This window comes from Paroedura picta, chromosome 4 (genome assembly GCF_049243985.1).
Source record: "Paroedura picta isolate Pp20150507F chromosome 4, Ppicta_v3.0, whole genome shotgun sequence".
Taxonomy (NCBI): Eukaryota; Metazoa; Chordata; class Lepidosauria; order Squamata; family Gekkonidae; genus Paroedura; species Paroedura picta.
In genome coordinates, this window is record NC_135372.1 from 141,224,529 (window position 1) to 141,245,604 (window position 21,076).

Genomic DNA, 21,076 nt, shown 5'->3' on the forward strand with positions numbered 1-21,076 from the left:
TTGTTAATAACGATTTTGCTCAAGGCAAAGAGGTTGCTAGCCCTGCAAGGGCTACTAATGGACCCACAAGTCCCTTTGGGTCTCTCCTTTCAAACAGACCCCCCCCCCCCCAAAAAAAAAAAAGCTTTTAATTGCTGGGACAAGGAGTTTAATTGCATTGCATTTCAATTGAATCAGTAGTCCGGCATGGCTGTCCCAGAGAGGCTGTGTTAACCGCAGTGTAAGATACCACTGTGTGTCCTGGGCATAGGGTTCCCAACTCTGGGTTGGGGAAAACCTGGAAACTTTGGGGGGTGGGGCCTGCTGAGGGCGGGGTTTGGGAGGGGAGGGGCTTCAGTGCAGAGATGCCAGCCTCCAGGTGGAACCTGGAGATCCCCTGGAATTACAGCTCATCTCCAGGTGACAGAGATCAGTTCCCCTGGAGAAAAGGGCTGCTTGGGAGGGTGGACTTAGGGATGCCAACCTCCAGGTGGGACCTGGAGATCCCCTGGAATTACAGCTCATCTCCAGGTGACAGAGATCAGTTCCCCTGGAGAAAAGGGCTGCTTGGGAGAGGGGACTCCGTAGCATTATGCTAAATTTATTACCCTTCAATATTCTCTTAGGGATGTTTCACCATTTCCCTATCTCAGAGAGGTTGTGCTTTCACGGCTGCAAGGTTCCAGATCTTCTCCCTCATGGCATTTTGGTCTGTCCCAAATTCTCCCCTGATCACTTTCTGATTAATGACATATTATCCACTTTCCAACTGAAGCCGGATCAAACAACATTTGTTCATAGGCTGCTTGGTGGCTCTTTCTACACCCGCCTCCTGTACTGCAGAGTTTTTAGGCAATGCTTTTAGAATTAATTCTGTGTTCTTAATGAATCGGAGAAGCACTGTTCGGCCATAGCGGTATCATTTTATATTCTGTGTATTTTGTTTGCAACTGCCAATAAAGGCTTCTGGGCTTCCCTACTCAGAGAACAATTAAAAGGTGGGATTAGCTTTAAAAGACAGATAGATTCATGGAGAAGCCTATCAGTGACTCCTAGCCATGGTGGCTGAGGTAAGGTGACCAGATTTCAACATTGGTAAAGCGGGACACCATTGACCGGGGGGGTTCTTGATTAAAAATTTGGTCTATATGGAGCAACAAAAAGTTTTATAGAATGCAAAAATAGTATTGTAATATATATTTTTAAAATTTCAACATAAATATAATTTGCCAGGTACCCCCAGATGTCCCTCCAAAAGTGGGACAATCTGGTCACCTTAGGCTGAGGGGAACCTCCACATTCAGAGGGAGTCAACCTTTGAATCAAAGAGCCAGGAGCCAACTTCAGAGGAAGGCCTTGGCCTCTGTGCCCTGTTGATGACCTTCCAGAAGAACTGGTTGGCCCTTGTGTGAGACAGGATGCTGGGCTAGATGGACCCCTGGTCTGACCCAGCAGGGCTCTTCTGATGTCCTTAGGAAGGCCTCGGCCTCTCTGCCCTGTTGCTGGCCCTCCAGAGGAACTGGCTGGCCCCTGTGTGAGAGAGGATGCTGGACTGGATGGACCCCTGGTCTGATCCAGCAGGGCTCTTCTGAGGTTCTTAGGAAGGCCTCGGCCTCTCTGCCCTGTTGTTGGCCCTCCAGAGGAACTGGCTGGCCCCTGTGTGAGACAGGAGGCTGAACTAGGTGGAACCCTGGTCTGATCCAACAGGGCTCCTCTGATGTTCTTAGGAAGGCCTCAGCCTCTCTGCCCTGTTGCTAGCCCTCCAGAGGAACTGGCTGGCCCCTGTGTGAGAGAGGATGCTGGACTGGATGGACCCCTGGTCTGATCCACAAGGTTCTTCTGGTTGCAATTGAGGGGGCGCAGAATCCTACCCAGCTCACCAAATTAGAAGCCTGCACTCCTAACCACTACACCAAGCTCTTCTCCTCCTCCCTAGGCCCTAAATCTCCAGAACCTTCCTAGCCTGTCGTTGGCTAATCAAAGCTCACCTGTGTGAAACACTGTGAGTGATTTGTGCCACAGTTGGTTGCTGTGACTATTAGAGTGCAAATGTGTGCAAATGTCTTTCAGCTCCATTGTTTTTTGTTCCTCAGCTGCAGCAGCTCACTTCAACTTTTGCCAGAACATGCTAGAACATACGGTGCTGGCAGAGAACCTGAACTGCCGGCTGCAGAGGACTTCAGGTGCCAGTCTGACCTGGCACGATGGGCGGAGCCAGAGGTCGGCGGGAGGGAGGACTGTTAAACTCCTGCAGCAGCCCGGGACTGAGGGCTCCCAGGTAGGAGGTCAGGTGTGTTTGTGGGGAAAGGGGAATCATTCATGGCTTTCTTCCCAGGTGCAGAATTGATTGCAGGAATGACTTGACAACTTTTCCTTATGGATATCTGTCTGAGATTCCCGATCTTCTGTCTTTGCCCACATGTCAGGACTGAACTGTTTGCAAGAGTAACGTGGTCGTTACCCAGTATGTTGTTTTCAAGGTCTGCACTGAGAACAGCCAAGCAGATATGTGCTGGGAATTTGCAGTGGATATTTGGTTCCTGGGCGACGGGAACCTCCAGGTGCAAAGACACTAAACCTCTGAATCACAGAGCCAGAAGGCAACATCAGGGGGAAGGGCTTGGCCTCTATGTGCTGTTGTTGGTTGTCCGAAAGAACTTGTTGATAATGTGTGAGACAGGATGGACCACTGCTCTGATCCAACAGGACTCTTCCTATATTCTTATGACGGTCTTGGCCCCTAAGCCCTGTTGTTGGCCCTCCAGAGGAACTGGTTCGCCATTGTGTGAGACAGGAGGCTGGACTAGGTGGACCTTTATTGGTCTGATCCAGCAGGGCTCCTCTGATGTTCTTATGAAGGCCTCAACCTCTATGCTTTGTTGTTGACCATCCAGAGGACATGCTTGGCCACTATGAGAGACAGGATGTTGGACTAGAGGGACCATTGATCTGATCCAGCAGAGATCTTCTGATGTTCTTATCAGGGGATGTCCTTGGCCTCTCTGTCCTGTTGCTGGCTGTCTGGAGGAACTGGTTGGCCACTGTGTGAGATGAGATGCTGGACCAGATAGATCACTTGTAGTTTACTCAGGCTGGCTGGTGTTAGAGACACAGGCAGAGGGAAAGAGCTGTCTCACACCTCGAAGGGGAAGTGGGGGAAAGTCTTTCTTTCCCCAGGTGGGGAAATCGCAGTTGCCTGCAATTGTTCCATTTCCGGGTCACGTCCAAGTAGGGATGCCAGCCTCCAGGTGGGGCCTGGGGATCCCCTGGAATTCCAGCACATCTCCAGACTGCAGAGCTCAGTTCCCCTGGAGGAAAGGGCTGCTTTGGAAGGTGGACTCCAGAGCATTATATTCCACTGAGGTCCAAATCCCACCCACTCCCAGCCCCACCCCCAAAGTCTCCAGGTCTTTCCCAACCCAGAGCTGGTAACTTTACATCCAGGGCACCTCAGGAAGCTGAGAGAAGAGCACAGACGGTTCCCCAGTCACAAAGATGAGATTAAAACACCCAGAGTCATGTGCAGTTTTGCTTCTGTCTGGGGCAAATTGCTGGTTGCCGGGTACCTATTACCTTGTCTCTAGGAGGGCGATTTTCGATAATGGGTGTTGCAGGATCAGCGTCTTTTTCCAAGGGATGCTGTCTCTCTCTAGGCCCAGGCTTCTTGGGTGGATTTCCATGCACACCTTTGGCAAATAGCACACTGAAGCCCAGGTTTTGATCTGTTAAAATATAGGGCTGTGGGTGTTTTTCCTTGCAGAAGTCAAGCAACGCCCAAGATTTTATGTTTTTTCATCACCCCATGGCTGGACCGCAAACCAGGGTATCAGAGAGCTGGAATAGGTACAAAACACACCTGTGGAATAATAGGTAGAGATGCAGGAGCCAAGCACACCGATGCGTAGAAAACAGCATCAGCGGCTGCTTTAGTGAGACAAAGCTGCCTTCGTCAGGTGCAAAGAAGATTGAAGGTCATGGGCATTTCCGCACATTGCTAAAAACTGCATTATGCCAGCTGAATATTACGGCACCTCCTGGCCACTCCTCACCTTCTTGCTATCTCGCTTTCGTCTGCCGCCTTTTTGCGGTTCTCAACCTCCACAAGCGCCGCTGAAAATGGTGGAATAGAGCAATGCACTTTGTAGGTTACTCTCTTCCACCTGTCAATCAAGCCAGGCAGCCAATCCCCTTTCTCCTTTTTAAAAAGATCCCGTGATGCCCGCCCATTTTTTTTAAATTAATAGTTCTCCATTTAAATGTCACAGAAGCACAGAAGCACAGAGTTGGAAGGGGCCATAAAGGCCATCTAGTCCAACCCCCTGCTCAACGCAGGATCAGCTCAAAGCATGTCTATGCATCTAATCATTATCCAATACAAACGACCGGGTATCCCCCCTCCTTTTCCCCACCAGGCCCTTCCAAAAGCTGTACTTCCAAGTGGCCAAACCACTTTAAAACAGCATTCAGATGTGGTTCTGCCACAGGCTGGAAGCTCTTATGACCTGTGCGTTCAGAGGCACTAAACCTCTGAATCCCCATTCCAGGAGGACACATCAAGGGAAGGCCTGTCCCTCTCTGCCCTGTTGTGGGCCCTACAGAAGAACTGAAGCGCCACTGTGTGAGACTTATGAAGTCTCACTATGTTAGGTTCTTATGAATGTCTCAAAGTGGTGTACCATCACCTTCCCTTCCTCTCCCCACAACAGGTACCTTATGAGATAGGTGGGACTGAGAGAGCTCTGAGACAACTTTGATTGGCCCAAGGTCACCCTGTGGAGGATGAGTGAGGAGTCAGACCCATTTCTCTAGATTAGAGGCCCCTCAACTACTACATTAAGCAGGGCTATTCTTACCTGCTTATGAAGATCTCAGTCTCTTAGCCTTGTTGTTGGCCTTCCAGAGGAACTGGTTGGCCACTGTGTGAGACAGGATGAAGGACTGGAAGGACCACTGCTCAGATCCAGCAGGGCTCGTCTGGTGTTCTTATGAAGGCCTCAACCTCTATTCCTTGTTGTTGTCCCTCCAGAGGAACTGGTTGGCCCCTGTGTGAGACAGGAGGCTGGACTAGATAGGCCATTGGTCTGATCCAGCAGGGCCCTTCTGATGTCCTTAGGAAGGCCTCGGCCTCTCTGCCCTGTTGCTGGCCCTGCAGAGGAACTGGCTGGCCCCTGTGTGAGGCAGGAGGCTGGACTAGATGGACCCCTGGTCTGACCCAGCAGGGCTCTCCTGATGTTCTTAGGAAGGCCTCGGCCTCTCTGCCCCGTTGCTGGCCCTGCAGAGGAACTGGCTGGCCCCTGTGTGAGGCAGGAGGCTGGACTAGATGGACCCCTGGTCTGACCCAGCAGGGCTCTCCTGATGTCCTTAGGAAGGCCTCGGCCTCTCTGCCCTGTTGCTGGCCCTCCAGAGGAACTGTCTGGCCCCTGTGTGAGGCAGGAGGCTGGACTAGATGGACCTCTGGTCTGATCCAGCAGGGCTCTTCTGATGTTCTTATGAAGGCCTCAACCTCTATTCCTTGTTGTTGTCCCTCCAGAGGAACTGGTTGGCCCCTGTGTGAGACAGGAGGCTGGACTAGATGGACCCCTGGTCTGACCCAGCAGGGCTCTTCCGATGTTCTCAGGAGTGTTCCGTTTGCCTCCTGCTATCTGTATCACACAGCAGACGTACTCCTGCCAAGCGTTCCCCTGTTCAATCTCTACATCCGACGGAATTGATTCCCAGGCCTTGGGCAGTGTCCGGGGGGGGGGGCTGCTTGCCATGAGCCGACTCTTGGCCTCTCCCAGGGAGGTGCCATTAAGCAATTTTGGCTACCACCACCAAAGGCCTCGGTGCTCCTGTTGCGTTAATTGCCACGGCTCTTTAATTAGCCATGCTTAATTAGCCAATGTTCATGCACAGGAAAATTGGCTCCGGTGCGATGCAGCGGAAGCATCGCTAGCTCTCCTGAGAGCTGCCAGGTTGCTATGTGCCATGTCGATGGAGATGTGCTCCGGGTTAAAGGACTCACAGGGTTGGCCTGGAGGAGCTGCTTGCTATGAGTCATCCTCTTCCCAGTCCAACAGCCCAGCCTTCTTGCCGGTTTCCAACCCTCTTTGGATCCCTGTATCCTGCGGCAGCTTCCAATCTGGCATGCCGGGTTTGATTCCTCCCTCCTCCACAGGCAACCAGCTGGGTGCACTTGGGCCAGTCACAGCCCTGATAGAGCTGCTCTGACCAAGCAGGAATATCAGGGATCTCTCAGCCTCCCCTCCCTCACAGGGCATCTATGGTGGGCAGAGGAAAGGGAAGGGGATTGTAAGCCGCTTTGAGACTCCTTCGGGTAGAGAAAAAGCGGCATATAAGAACCAAGTCTCCTCCTTCTTCAGTAATCTCAGGGCTCTCTCAGCCTCCCCTCCCTCACAGGGTGTCTGTTGTGGGGAGAGGAAAGGGAAGGGGATTGTAAGCCGCTTTGAGACTCCTTTGGGTAGAGAAAAAGCGGCATATAAGAACCAAATCTCCTTCTTCTTCAGTAATCTCAGGGCTCTCTCAGCCTCCCCTCCCTCACAGGGTGTCTGTTGTGGGGAGAGGAAAGGGAAGGGGATTGTAAGCCGCTTTGAGCCTCCTTCGGGTAGAGAAAAGGCGGCATATAAGAACCAAGTTTCCTTCTTCTTCAGTAATCTCAGGGCTCTCTCAGCCTCCCCTCCCTCACAGGACATTTCAATACAGGGCAATTAATTTTTTAAAAATTGGCGGGCATCGCAGGACTTTTAAAAAAGGGATAAAGGGGATTGGCTGCCTGGCTTGATTGACAGGGGGAAGAGAGTTGCGGATAAACCGCATTGCTCTCTTCCACCATTTCCAGTGGTGCTTGTGGAGTGTAAGAAGCACCAAAAGGCAGCAGACTACAACGAGAGAGCCAGAAGGTGAGGAATGACCGGAGGGGCAATAATATTTAGTGCTGCGCCATGACACTGGCGTAACGCTATTTTTTCCAATGTGCGGAATTGCCCTCAGCGAATGACTGAAGGTAAGCTGCAGGAGCCATTTTGTGGCTCGCTCCTCCTCCTGAGGCATCCAATTTGGAGCTGCCCTCCTCCCCCATGCTGTGTCAGAATTTCAAAGGTGCCCCCAGGCTGAAAAAGATTGAGGACCTCTGCCTACTCAATTATTTAAAATATATTTGCATACTTTGGTATTTTAAAATATGTATCTTCTTTTCATAATTATTTGCACAAATTAATTAGTTATTCAAATAGCAGCGCCAGCATTTGCATAAGCATTTGGCTGTTTGCACTTGGATTTCGGTGTTCTCGCAAATCCAGAGCGTGTTCCCAGCATGTGCTGCCTGATGTTCAGCGTGGCCACAGTCCTGCAGTATAAAACATGTGACAATATGTGCAAAAACTCCCCCTTCCCCTGCAATTGTCCAGGGCTTGTGCTCCAACATGTACTGATTGTACAGTACCTTTGCAGACTGCTTTGCATGCGTGTTTGGAGCGGACGCTGCACATGGCCTCTTTTTGTGGTCAGTTTGCAATTCCGAGACTGACCCAACAAGGGCTTTGTCTCCATGACGACAGCCTTCAGCATCATTTCATTTTGGAACCTACGCGGCACCTCCAATCCTTTCCTATCTGTATTTATTGATTCGATTGATTTGAATTTTTATGCTGCCCCTCCTAGAAGAAGACGAAGAAGAAGAGTTGGTTCTTATATGCCGCTTTTCCCTACCCAAAGGAGTCTCAAAGCGGCTTACAATCACCTTCCCTTTCCTCTCCCCACAACAGACACCCTGTGGGGTGGGTGAGGCTGAGAGAGCCCTGAGATTCCTGCTCGGTCAGAACAGTTTTATCAGTCACCCAGCTGGCTGCATGTGGGGGAGCGCAGAATCGAACCTGGCATGCCAGATTAGAAGTCCGTGCTCCTAACCACTACACCAAACTGGCTCTCCTAGACCAGTTAACCCATTGCGGCTCACAACAGCTACATGCCCACTAATATGCCTGGCCATGACTCCGGTAGTCTCCCTATACTCAAATGAGTAGCCATGTTGGTCTGAAGTAGCACAATAAAATCAGAGTCCAGTAGCACCTTTAAGACCAACAAAGATTGATTCAGGGCGTGAGCTTTCGAGTGCAAGCACTCGAAAGCTCACGCCTTGAATCAATCTTTGTTGGTCTTAAAGGTGCTACTGGTCCCTATACTCATTCATTGAAATCCCCCCATTTCTCTGCCCAAATGCAGCTCCAGATCAATAGCCTCGAATTCACCATCCCTGGGATGAGCTCTGTCCCTCTGTTAGGCTTCTCTGGCTGGCCCCATTAGCACCAGCATGCCAAGAGGGTTGGCAACCACTTTCAGCCTCCTCCCCCGGGCATCTGATAGTTGTGCAATTTTCACTGTGGACGAGCTCCTGGATGCTTCTGGAACACCATCTTTTTAATGGGCAAACTGGCGTCAGACCAACTCCCAGCTTCTTGCTGCACGGATGTGTTCCGTTCCCCAAGATCAGCATGGGATGCTTTGCACACGGCGACATTAACAGTCAGGCCAAGGGATGTTGCAGAAGTCTCCTTTCTCCCTCTGCTGCCGTCTGGAGTCAGGAGGCAACATCAGGGGAGGATTGGCCTTGTTGTGGGCCCTCCAGAGGAGCTGGTTGGCCACTGTGTAAGACAGGAGGCTGGACTAGATGGACCCCTGGTCTGACCCAGCAGGGCTCTTCTTATGTTCATAAGAAGGCCTCGACCTCTACGCCCTGTTGTTAGCTCTCCTGAGGAACCTTTTGGCCACTGTGTGAAAGAGGATGCTAGACTAGATGGACCCCTGGTCTGACCCAGCAGGGCTCCTCTGATGTTCTTATGAAGGCCTCAGCCTCTCTGCCCTGTGGCTGGCCCTCCAGAGGCACAGGTTGGCCACTGTGGGAGATAAGAGGCTGGACTAGATGGACCTCTAGTGTGATCAAGCAGGGTTATTCCTATGTTCTTATCAGTTCCCCTGGGGGGAAATGGCAGATGAAAGGTAGAATTTTTGCTTGGGCGTAGAGGGAAATCCCTCCACAGATGCCCCCCCTGCAATCAGGCCCCCTCCAGTTCTCCAAAAACTCTCCCCAATGGAGCTGGCACCCATAGCAGACCACTTGCCGCAGCCCCACACCCTCCCGTAACAGAGCCATTGCTGGGGAGCTGAGCTTTGTTCATGGAAACATGTCAAGAGATGAGGGGGGGGGAGGAAAGTAGGTTTCTTCCTGGCCCATCATTGCCCTGAGCATCACCAGTAATTGGCTTCTTAAGCAGCGAAGCCACGGACCATTGGGCCCCCTTTAGAGAGCGCTTCCCGGCTCCGCCAGGGACACTTTGTCTCCAGGTGGAAGGAGATGCCGAGTGACAGGCCGTTCCAAGCAGCCGCGCGGCACCAATTGTGTAATAATGAAACGGGGGCCAGGTTGGAGGAGCCGGAGGGCTCCCACGGAGAATTCAGGCCAAGGAGAGCTAGCAGTAAGGAGAGAGATGGGTCGGTGCAGAAAGGGTTCGTAAGGAGGGGCTTTTGGCAAAGAAACTGGGAAACAAAGAAACTGGGAGACAATCGGTGTCCTAAAAGGATGACCGTTGAGGTTGCCAACCTCCAGGTTGGGGGAGGGGAGGGGAAAGTTGACAACAGGACTAACTGGAAACAGAGAATCTTCTTTATTCTCAGAAAGGAAAGCCAAAACGAGATCTAGCATGTAACTCGTTTTCAAGGAGAAATCTCTTCCTCGGTGGCTTATATTTCTTAAACTGCAAGGATTTTGCAATCACGAGGAGTATCCAACTGAAGAGGATCCAGTGCACCTGAGGTTCCAGTTATTTGTGCTGGGAGGGGTACACCCAGCAGAAGCCCACCTCTATAAAGGATCCCCTCTATAAGGTTTGCTGGATGCTTTTAGTTGGGACAGATTAAGAATACACTATAAAATCCTTGGAATTTAAGAAATGTTAGCTCCCGAGGAAGAGATTTCTCCTTTGAAAACGAGTTAAATCTCATTTTGGCTTTCCTTTCTAAGAATAAAGAAGATTCTCTGTTTGCAGGTAGCTGTTCCATCAGCTTTTTTTTTCCCCCTCCTCTGATTTTCATCGATTGGCAGGTCTTCACTTTTTAACCTCCTGGCAGAGCCTGGAGATACCCTGAAACGGCCGCTGATCACCAGACCACACAGATCACCTCACCTATCAAGGTGTCTCACGTAGGAGTAGAGGACAGCGATTCAGCGGCTGTGCATGAAAATCTGCAACCTCCCTCTCCCGTCAAGGGGGAACGCATGGCCGCTTTTGTGACTGGCAACTTAATTTGCCTTCTTTATTAGAATTTCAACCCTGGCTTATCTCTCCAGGGGTTTACAGCGTGAGGGACAAGCCCTGGGGGAGGGAGGGGGGCTATCCTTTTTTGCACACTGAACAGTGTCTTGCAGAGGTGTCAGCGGAGAGTCAGAGGGGTTCTCGCTGCCTGATATTGTCCCCCTGCTTTAAAAAAAAAGGATTTGAGAAATTGTTTTGGGCCCACTAATGCATGAAATTGCCTTACCAGACCATGAGTCTATCACAGTCCGTAATGTCTACTAGGGACGGGTGGTTTTGGCTCAGATAAGTCGGAAAGTACCTGAATCTATGCTGAGCTGAACCACCCATCCTCTTCTTTCAAACCGTCTGAATCAGGGTGGCCAAATCTCTACACAGGAAGATCCATGATCCAAATCTTGATTCAGCAACTCGTCCACAATTCGACCTGTATAAATGCAACCTCTTCCTGCGCTTTCTCGTTGGCAGCATTTCATCATGCTGCTCTCCCTTTAAATGCTGTGAAGGTTGGGGGAGCATTTAAACTGAGTGCGTTGCACCTATCAACTGACAGTGACAGAGGCCTGCCTCATTCCTTTTAATCCCTCCTCAGGTGGGGAGGGATTTAAAGGGAGTGGGCGGAGCCCCTGTCATTATCAACTGTTTGATGTGCTGGCTGTTTCCATTAAATGCTCACTCCGCCTGTGCAGGGGAGGGATTTAAAGGGAGCGGGCCTGTCATTAGCTGCTGTTTGGCAGACGCTCTCTTTCCCCCCCTTCTCAGGCAGTGGAGGTGCCAGTCGCAATAGAAAATCGCAATACAAAAAAGAGGTACGGCGGAAAAAAAACATTCAAAACACTATCCATTCCCCCAATAAAAATCTCACAGAGGGAGGTGGGAAGAGGGGGGCAGATGCAACCCATAGCCGCCATTCACATCGCTCTATCCTGGAAGGGAGGCCATACAGATCTTCCTTGCCGCCCCAGCCTCAATCATAGACCTGGCGGAAGAGCTCTGTTTTGCAGGCCCTGTGGAACGGCGGAAGCTCCCCCGGGGCCCGCAGCTCCTCCAGGAGCTCATTCCACCAGGTAGGGGCCAGGACCGAAAAGGCCCTGGCCCTAGTCGAGGCCAGGCGTGCTTCCCTGAGGCCGGGAATACGCTGTGGTCCCAATTTTCCCAGCAGGGCATGAGCAGTTCCGGAGGCCTCACTTCAAGAAGGACGTCAATAAAATTGAAAGGGTACAGAGGAGAGCGACGAAGATGATCTGGGGCCAAGGGACCAAGCCCTATGAAGATAGGTTGAGGGACTTGGGAATGTTCAGCCTGGAGAAAAGGAGGTTGAGAGGGGACATGATAGCCCTCTTTAAGTATTTGAAAGGTTGTCACTTGGAGGAGGGCAGGATGCTGTTTCCGTTGGCTGCAGAGGAGAGGACACGCAGTAATGGGTTTAAACTTCAAGTACAACGATATAGGCTAGATATCAGGAAAAAAATGTTCACAGTCAGAGTAGTTCAGCAGTGGAATAGGCTGCCTAAGGAGGTGGTGAGCTCCCCCTCACTGGCAGTCTTCAAGCAAAGGCTGGATACACACTTTTCTTGGATGCTTTAGGATGCTTAGGGCTAATCCTGTGTTGAGCAGGGGGTTGGACTAGATGGCCTGCATGGCCCCTTCCAACTCTATGATTCTATGATCACCGCACTTCCTCCCTCCACCCCTGGTCCAGTTTCGTTGATTTACGGCTATTTCCGGGTGCTGATGCTTCCGTTTCCTCCCCTTTTTCTGGACGCCTCCAGGGGCGGAACTATGACCACTATGGGATCTACCACACCAGCCCGACGCTAGGCAGCCTGACGAAGCCGGTGGTGCTGTGGACGCAGCAGGACGTGTGCAAGTGGCTGAAGAAGCATTGTCCACATAACTATCTCATCTACGTGGAGGCGTTCTCCCATCATGCCATCACAGGTACCGCCCCAGGGGGTGTCGGAAGGGCAGTCGGGTGTAAAAACATTTGCGGCAATTAGAATTATATTGCTAGATATGAGTCCAAGAGCACCTTATTGACTACCAAGATTTTCAGGGTGTCACGACTCTGGGGTGCAGTCTACAAAAACCCTCAAGATGAACACACAGGACTCCCAGGCATCACCTTCCCTTCCTCTCCCAACAACATACGCCCTGTGAGGGAGGGGAGGCTGAGAGAGCCCTGAGATTACTGAAGAAGAAGAAGAGTTGGTTCTTATATGCCGCTTTTCTCTACCTGAAGGAGTCTCAAAGCAGCTTCCATTCGCCTTCCCTTTCCTCTCCCCACAACAGACACCCTGTGAGGGAGGGGAGGCTGAGAGAGCCCTGATTTTACTGAAGAAGAAGAAGAAGAGTTGGTTCTTATATGCCTCTTTTCTCTACCTGAAGGAGTCTTAAAGTGGCTTACATTCAACTTCCCTTTCCTCTCCCCACAACAGACACCCTGTGAGGGAGGGGAGGCTGAGAGAGCCCTGAGATTACTGCTTGCTCAGAACAGTCTGTAACAGGGCTGTGACTAGCCCCAGGTTACCCAGCCGACTGCATGCATGTGGAGGAGGAGCGGGGAATCAAACCCAGCTCGCCAGATTCGAAGCCGCCAGTCTTAACCATGTTGCCAAGCTGGAGTTCAGTGCCAGAAGATGGCCTCACCAATGAATAAAGGGATTAGATAGATTTGTGGAGGATCTGTCTACCAATGGCCTACTAGCATTGGTGACTGAAGAGAACCTCCACTTTCAGTGGCACTAAACCTCTGAATCTCAGAGCCAGGAGGCAACATCAAGGGAAGTCCTCGGCCTCTATGTGCTTTTCTTGACCCTCCAGAGGAACTGGTTGTGAGACAGGAAGTTGGACTAGATGGACCACTGGTCTGATCCAGCAGGGCTCTTCTGATGTTCTTATCCCCCATATCCTGAATCTCAGAACCAAGAGGCAACATGCAAAGTCACTTTGGTGAAAGGTGCACCTCCAAAGATTCTTCCCTTGACAATAAGAACATCTAATCCAGCTTCCTGTCTCACAGAGTGGCCAGCCAGTTCCTCTGGAAAACCAACAGCAGGTCAGAGAGGCTGAGGCCTTCACCTGATACTGCCTCCCGACTCTGGAAAACACCGAATTGTGTGCCTGAAATATGAATCTTCAGAAGCACAATGGAAAAAGGATGTCAAAAGTCTCTTTATTATATTAGCAACTCTTCAATCGAAGCAAAATTAATCTGGAGGAAATAACCCATGGAAACACGTGTCTCCTTTAAGCAATGTTGAAAGCTGAATCGATGCTGGTAAGTCCTTGTTTCAAAAGGACTTACCGGATCAAGGTTTTCTCAAAAGGAAACAAGAACTTACCGGAACAAGGTTGTTTCAAAAGGAAAGGAATTACTTGCGCATGATTGTCTCAAAAGGAAACAAGGACTTACTTGAACATGGTTGTTTCAAAAGGAAACATGGACTTACCAAAACAAGGTTGTCTCAAAAGGAAACATGGACTTACCAAAACAAGGTTGTTTCAAAAGGAAACATGGACTTACTGGAACAAGGTTATTTCAAAAAGAAACAAGGATTTACGTGAACATGGTTGTCTCTAAAGGAAACAAGGACTTACCGGAACCTTGTTCAGCATTGACTCAGCTTTCAGCATCAGCATTAATTTAACTTCCAGCACTGCTTAAAGGAGACACATGTCCGTGGGGTATTCCCTCCGGATTAATTTTGATGAGAATGAGGAGTTGTTGATATAATAAAAAGACTTTGCAACTTATCCTTTTTTCATTGTGCATCTCAAAAGACACGGATTCGTATTTTGGCCACATGTTTAATTGTTTCTTTTGTTCTCTTGCACTGGCTTCCTGTTCTCCTGTAGCGTTTCTGTTGTCATCTACTTCTTGCCACGTGGAGATTCTCGCGCTCCTCCCCCTTCTCGTAAGGTACCCAGAACAGCCTTTCAGAAATAACATCCTCCTGAGGCTGCTAGCTTGACTTAAAAGAGTCAGTCCAGGGGGGCTGGAGGGGAAAGAACAAAGGGATCTTCGTAGACGAACATCAGGACCGGCAAGACGTGCAATTTGCTGGCAAAGATTTTACGTGTCTGGTGAGCACACACCTGTCTTGAGCTGGAGGACTTAGCCGATAATCAACCTGTCACCATCATTTGGAGTGTCTGCCTGGGGTTTGGGGTGTGGAGAGAGTAACGAGAAAGGGAACAGGTCAGATTCTTCTTTCCGTCCCATGCCCCCTGTTCGTTCGCGAGAGTCTGTGTCCCAGTTTGAGAGGCAGGGATGCAGAAAGAAATGGAGATTGGAAGGGGTGGGGAGAGAAGGATGGAGATACAAAGGTTGTAGCCTTGAGCCTCAGGCACTGAAGGCATGTTAAATGCTAATGGAACAGCTCCAATCAGAATTTCTCGCGTGAGAAATAAAGGACGCATTAGTAATCGTACCCCCCAAGAGATGGGGACAAAGCAGGTTACCAAACCCTTGTTCCGCAGCCAGGAGGAGAGGTATCTGATGCGAAACTCTAATGCATTCCAGCGGGACCGTGCCAATTTCCCATGGTTCCACCAGTAAGGACAGGGAACCTTCAAAACAAAACACATCATGATGAATCTGTGGGGCCAAATTGCCACCGTGCCATTTTCTGATTAAAATTAGCGGGCGGTTTTCCAGTTTTGCAAGCGGGGCGTTTGGGCTGTGTGAACCATATATGGTCATATCAGTCGATAAAAGTTTAACAGATTTAAAAAATATGTTAAAAAAATAATTAACTCCTACCCATTCGGGAAACCCTTCGAGGGCAGTCAAGAAACCCCAGGGTTTCACGAAGTCCTGGTTGAGAAAGCCCGTAAAGGAGTCACACAAGTGATGAAAATGGGAATGTGGAACAGTGCCACCTTCTTCCACTGAATGAGCAGGATTGTCGGATTGGAGGAGCAGAGATATGGGAGGCCACAGCATCACACGCACTGTTACGTCACTTCTGGGGTAAACCCGGAAGTGATGTCAGCTCAGCTCTAGGAATCGCTGGAAGCCCTGTGGTAAAGCCCATAGAGTTTCCAGTCATTCCAGAGCTACCCTCTGTCACTTCCGGGGTTCTTTTCCTGGAAGCGACAAAGCAGTGCATGCGGCACCGCTGTTTTAAAATTTTAAATTCTTCCTCCATCTCTTGAAGGGACGGCCGGCAACGAAAGCAGACCAGGGGATTTGCAAACCTGTGAACGAGTCTTGGTTGTTTTTTTGGCAGGACGGGCGCTCTTACGGCTGAACGCGGAGAAGCTGCAGCGCATGGGGATTATCCACGAGTCGCAGCGGCAGGAAGTTCTCCAGCAGGTGCTCCAACTGCAGGTGCGGGAAGAGGTCCGCAACCTTCAGCTCCTCAGTCAAGGTAGAGCGGGGGAGGGGAGGGGGGAAATGGCATGGTGCCGTGTGGCTTCCTCTCCATGCCTGTACAGAGGGACGATGGGTGACGGGGGCAGGCAAGGACATGGGGCGAAGCAGCCCCAAAAGCATCGGGGGTCCTTCCGTCGCAGTGACTCTCCCTGTTGTCCTTTAGCGCAGGAGTAGTCAACCTGCGGTCCTCCAGATGTCCATGGACTACAATTCCCATGAGCCCCTGCCAGCATGGCAGGGGCTCATGGGAATTGTAGTCCATGGACATCTGGAGGACCACAGGTTGACTACCCCTGCTTTAGCGGCTGCCGGCGTTCCTTGTCGGTTTCCACACTTATTCCCCTTTCTCTGTTTCTCATCCCACTCCCCTTTCTAGCTTCTTACGGAAGCGTCTCGTAACCCCTCCACCCGCCCGGCAGCAGACTGGAGCGACACTGTGACCCAAAACATCCGCGGGGCGAGGGACGGTGTGGACCGCAGAGCGAGGCTCCTCAACTGCATGCTCGGGAAGAGACCGGGACAGGCTCCAGGGGACGCAGAGGGCGGTGGCTCCCTTCCCCTCCCCCCTTTGACTCTTCATTCTCCATCTGCACACTCGCCAACCTCTCTGGCGGGATGGGCTGCCCATTCATGCCGCAGGAACCAAGAGCCCTTCTGGACTCGCAAGACTTAGCCACGCTGGATCCAGGCACGATGTGCAGCTTCTCCTTGGCTGGAGCCAGGCCCAGGGGACTGAGACCACAGACGTCCTTCCTCTTGGCGGACAGCAGACCTTCCGAGCCAGTGGAGTTTGCAAAGATCTCTATACGTATTCCTCGTCTCGTTTTAACAGTCTTGATAAGTTTCCCGATGTGGTCAAGGAACATATAAGAGTTGATGTGGCGTAAGCATGGAACAATTCCTCACCAAGGACCCCCTGCTGGAATTCGGGCTTTGCTACGAGCTCCCAAGGTGACCTTTGGCGAGGAGAACTTAGAGAGCTCCCGTCTTCAGTAGGAGGATAAGGCTGGCCTGCCTCGCAGCGTCGTTGTTACGAATCGCGACAGTATAACGTACGTGAAGCACTTTGAATGTTTCCGAGTTCTGCGTGAATGCAAACTATTGCTACTACGTGACAGTCAGAAATAAGTTTTTAAAAGGGAAAAATAACCCCACTACGGTAGGCGGATCTGGCCAATCAGAAACGCTGACTTCCAGCTGCCTTGGTGCATCACCGGAAATTGCACTGCTATTGTTGTGCCAGGGTAGTTGTTTCAACTGCACGGGCTTATCCGCACAACATAACCCAGTCATAAATGATACTCATTGATGTATCGAGGCACCCTGAAAGCCCTTCGCAGGGTTCTTGGGAGAGCCTAGATCTGAGCCAAGGATTTGTGGGCTCCCTGATTTCACAGTCCCTTTGTCACACTGGATGTAAATGTAGCAGAAATCTGAACTCTGTTCTCTTGTCTTTTTCCCCCCATCTAACCTTTTAGTCTTTAAGTGAGATCTGTCTACAGTGAAAGGTATATGTTTAGAATGTGTCCGTCCCCCACCGCTCGGGTCATATCCTGTCTTGAATGTAGTCCCTTGTTTCTCTTGTGTGCCAAAAAGAAAAAAAAATGACATTTTCTTAGAAATGTATTAATTGCTTGAAAAGACCCACTGTGACTAGTTGAAACTGCCTTACCCTGAGCTAGATTTTTGGCCCAGTGAGCCCAGGCTAGATGTGGGTCCATTGCTGCCACGAATGCTGAATAATGCATTTATAATCCGCTTTAGCTACCGTTTGCAAGTGGATCTTGCCATTTCACACAGGAGTTTTCTGCCTTGTCTTTTTCCTCACTTGCAAGTTCCTTTTTCTTCAGGGCTGGCATAGCGTGGGGTCTGTTTTGTGTTTCGCTCCCTCTAGTGGTCAATTCGATATTACGGTGGTTAATGTCTGGCATAAAAACCTGGAGTTTAAATCTGCTGGAGATAAACCAGCATAATATTGAATTGACCACTAGAGGGGGCCAAACAAGTGCAGTACAGTGAGGCGGGGGAGTCTAAAGAGAGAGGAACTTACAAGCCTGGAAAAAGAGAATGAAAAAATCTCCTTGTAAATTGCATTAAAGGGGGATTCAAAGCATATTATCCAATGTGTGAGAGAGCCCTTTTTAATGCATTATGTGAGGGCCAGTTCTGACTTTCCTACCTGCCCTCAAGTGCCAAGGGCCTCATCTACCGGACTGCAGGATTTGCCAGCAGGCCGATACCTCTGAAAATTGTCGAACCTTAAGAGCCATTCTGGGGAGTAGAGTGGGAGAGCAGGGGCTCTGTGTGCCATCGAGGGTTCCGAGCGGGACACCAGCTTGTCCTGCTTCTTGCACTGGCACACCGCAGAGACTCAGCGGTGACCCTCATGCCAAAAAATGCACCCGTTCTGATTGATAGAAGCTTCCCAAAGAAGCTCCTCCATGAAGTCCTGTGACCCCCCCCTTTCCCTCCCCAAACGCGATTCTTGTAACATGTTTCCATCTCTGTGGGCTGCACATTCACAGAGGAGTCTGAAACACACAGCGAACATTTAATCCTGTCTCTTTCCTCGCCAACACAGAGATACTTCTCAGCTTTCCTCAGGGGGGCCAGAGGCAGCTGGAGAGGGGGGAGCCATTTTAAGTGCAGCAAACGGCAAGTGTTAGATCACCTCAAGGATGCCAAGCTGCCTTCTACTCAATCAAACGCTTGGTCCCTCCAAGTCAGTATTGTCTACTCAGGTGGCAGCCGCTGTCCAGGGTCCCAGGCAGAGGTCCTTCACATGTCCTCCTGCCTGGTCGTTTAACTGGAGACGCCGGGGATTGAACCTGGGACCTTCTGCATGCCAAGCAGAGGCTCTTCTGGTGAGCCACAGCCCCTCACAGCTCTTCAGGGTCTCAGGCAGAGAGACCTACTGCCTGGTCCTTTCCACTGGAGATGCTGGTCATTGAACCTGGATGTCTCCATTGGGTAGAAAGGTCGGGCGTAAATGAAGTACATGAATAAATACTACCTGGACTCCCACCAGCAGGACACGGAGGCCAAAGCCCCCTCGCTTGTCACCCACCGGCACTGGTATACTGCCTCTGAACGCGGAGGTTCCATGCCATTGTCTTGGCCAATACTCATTGATGGACCTCTCCTCCGCCAATGTGTCTTAAGTCTTCTTGAAGCCATCTCTGAAGTTCTCTTTGGTGCCTTCAACACTGCAGAGGGGAGCTTGCTGGGTAGAAGGAAATCTCGGAACTGCACCTTTGGATCTGTTTTGGTTTTCGAGAGCCGGGGGGGGGGGGAGGTGCTGCCCACCCTGGCCTCTTGGGTTGCTTCTGCTCACTTTAAATTGAGCAGAGAATTGCATTGTTCCTTCCCAGAAGCACTTGGGAGCTATTGTCAGTTCAGACAAGAGAAGAACCAACTTAAATGGGAACAGAGGATGGGTGGGTGAGGATTGTAGTCTTGGGGTGGGGACTGAGCACCTAAAGCAGCCTTGTACTGGTCCACCAAGGTCAGTATTGTCCACTCAGACTGGTGACTGGGCTTGTGCAAAAGAATACATTTCTGTGGTCCTCCCCCCCCCCCATCATTGGAAACAACAGAGGTCAGATGTGGGCTACCCTGTTTGGGTGCCTGTAGAATGGGACCTCCTGGTCCAATAGTTTTGGAACTTGAAGGTTCATTTGAGGAGAGGCAACAGCGACTACGCTTGAAATTTGGTGCCACTACCTCAAACTCTGCACCCCTCGACCACAGAATTTGGGCCCTTTAAACTGCCCCATCTCCGCATGGCCGAATCACACTCGAATTGTAGTTCGGCACTTTGTCCAAGGGTGATTCGGGCAGCTTAATTTAAGGGATAGTACAATTCGGAGCAGATTGGTCCAAAAAGTGCCAGGGACTTTGTGAACTATCTGAAACTGCAGCTTTCCAGGGTCTCAGGCAGAGGTTCTCCATATCACCTGCTGCCTGGTCCTTATAGCGGAAGACACTAGGGATAAAACGGGGGACCTTCCGCTTGCCAAGCAGATGCTATAGCACCAAAGTGGGGCTGAGAGAGCCCTGAGATTCCTGCTCAGTCAGAACAGCTTTATCAGTGCTGTGACTAGCCCAGGGTCACCCTGCTGGCTGCATGTGAAGGAGGAGCAGGGAATAAAAAGAGTTGGTTCTTATATGCCGCTTTTCTCTACCCGAAGGAGTCTCAAAGTGGCTGACATTCACCTTCCCTTTCCTCTCCCCGCAACAGACACCCTGTGAGGTGGGTGAGGCTGAGAGAGCCCTGATATTACTAAAGAAGAAGAAGAAGAGTTGGTTCTTAGATGGTGCTTTTCTCTACCCGAAGGAGGCTAAAAACGGCTTACAGTCGCCTTCCCTTCCTCTCCCCACCACAGACACCCTGTGAGGGAGGGGAGGCTGAGAGAGCCCTGAGATTCCTGCTCGGTCAGAACAGCTTTATCAGTGCTGTGGCGAGCCCAAGGTCACCCAGTCCAGTGGCTCATCCAAACCACTAATCTGTGTCTCAGATCTGGTCCATTACAAGGCTGCTTCATGTGTATTCATTGACTGCAGATAATGTCCTCATGAGGACTAGCGCCTTTTATCTTTCAATTTTCCAGAAGCTAGCAGAATCTGGGTCTGGTGAAGTTTTTTGTCAGCTCAATTGGCCTGTGCTGCTCCGACTGCCACCACGCAATCTCCAGACCCCCCCTCCCCCATCACTCCCGGCTGTGAAACGAAACTGTTCAAACAGCTCTTGGGGCATCACCAAACAGGCCAAGTTCAGTCCTTGGCTGGTGGGCAGCTGAGATTGAGAAGAAGAAGAGCTGGCTTTTTGACCCTGCCTTTCTCTACCGGAAGGAGTCTCAAAGCGGCTTACAATTGCCTTCTCTTCCTCTCCCCGCAACAGACACCCTGTCATGTAGGTGGGGCTGGGAGAGCCAGGAGAGAACTGCTCTGTTAGAAAACCTCTATCAGGTCTGTGACTAGTCCGAGGTCACGTTGCCGGCTGCCTGTGGAGGAGGAATGGCGAATCGAACCCGGCCTGCTGGATTAGAAGCTGCTACCCTTAACCACCACACCAAGCTGTCTTCTTCAAGTGTCCAAGTTTGTGTCTCCAAGTCCTCTCTCGGTTGAAACGAATTTCCGTGTCAGTGAAGAGGCTGCTGCAACCAGCTACAGCAGAGCCTCAGGAGGGATCTGGCTGTGTCACTTAGAGCCCCTCTCGGCGTTTGATTGGGGGCAACGAGGTCACGCTTGAAGCACTTGGAGTCAATTATAACTTATAAAAACCTGAGCAGAGTCCGCCGGCTTAGATATTGTAAGGGAAAGGTTGGTCGTCCTGAGGACGTTCTGGAAAATCCCCAGAGCAGGGGTAGTCAACCTGTGGTCCTCCAGATGTCCATGGACTACAATTCCC

At 50.8% G+C, this 21,076-nt stretch overlaps 1 protein-coding gene across 4 annotated transcripts in view; it reads left to right on the forward strand.

Moving 5' to 3' along the window:
* Window positions 1-17,288, forward strand: part of SAMD10 (sterile alpha motif domain containing 10) — a 33,299-nt gene extending 16,011 nt beyond the window's left edge. For 2 of the 4 annotated variants that reach the window (XM_077335893.1, XM_077335891.1), the window contains exons 2-5: window positions 2,073-2,269; window positions 12,059-12,227; window positions 15,521-15,621; window positions 16,043-17,288. In XM_077335893.1, the coding sequence (XP_077192008.1) occupies window positions 2,073-2,269; window positions 12,059-12,227; window positions 15,521-15,621; window positions 16,043-16,339 (764 nt within the window). In that variant the 3' untranslated portion in view covers window positions 16,340-17,288. Of the gene's footprint in view, window positions 1-2,072; window positions 2,270-12,058; window positions 12,228-15,520; window positions 15,662-16,042 lie in introns of all 4 variants that reach the window. The other 2 variants (XM_077335892.1, XM_077335894.1) reach the window with 2 other exon arrangements.
* Window positions 17,289-21,076: the final 3,788 nt, after the last annotated feature.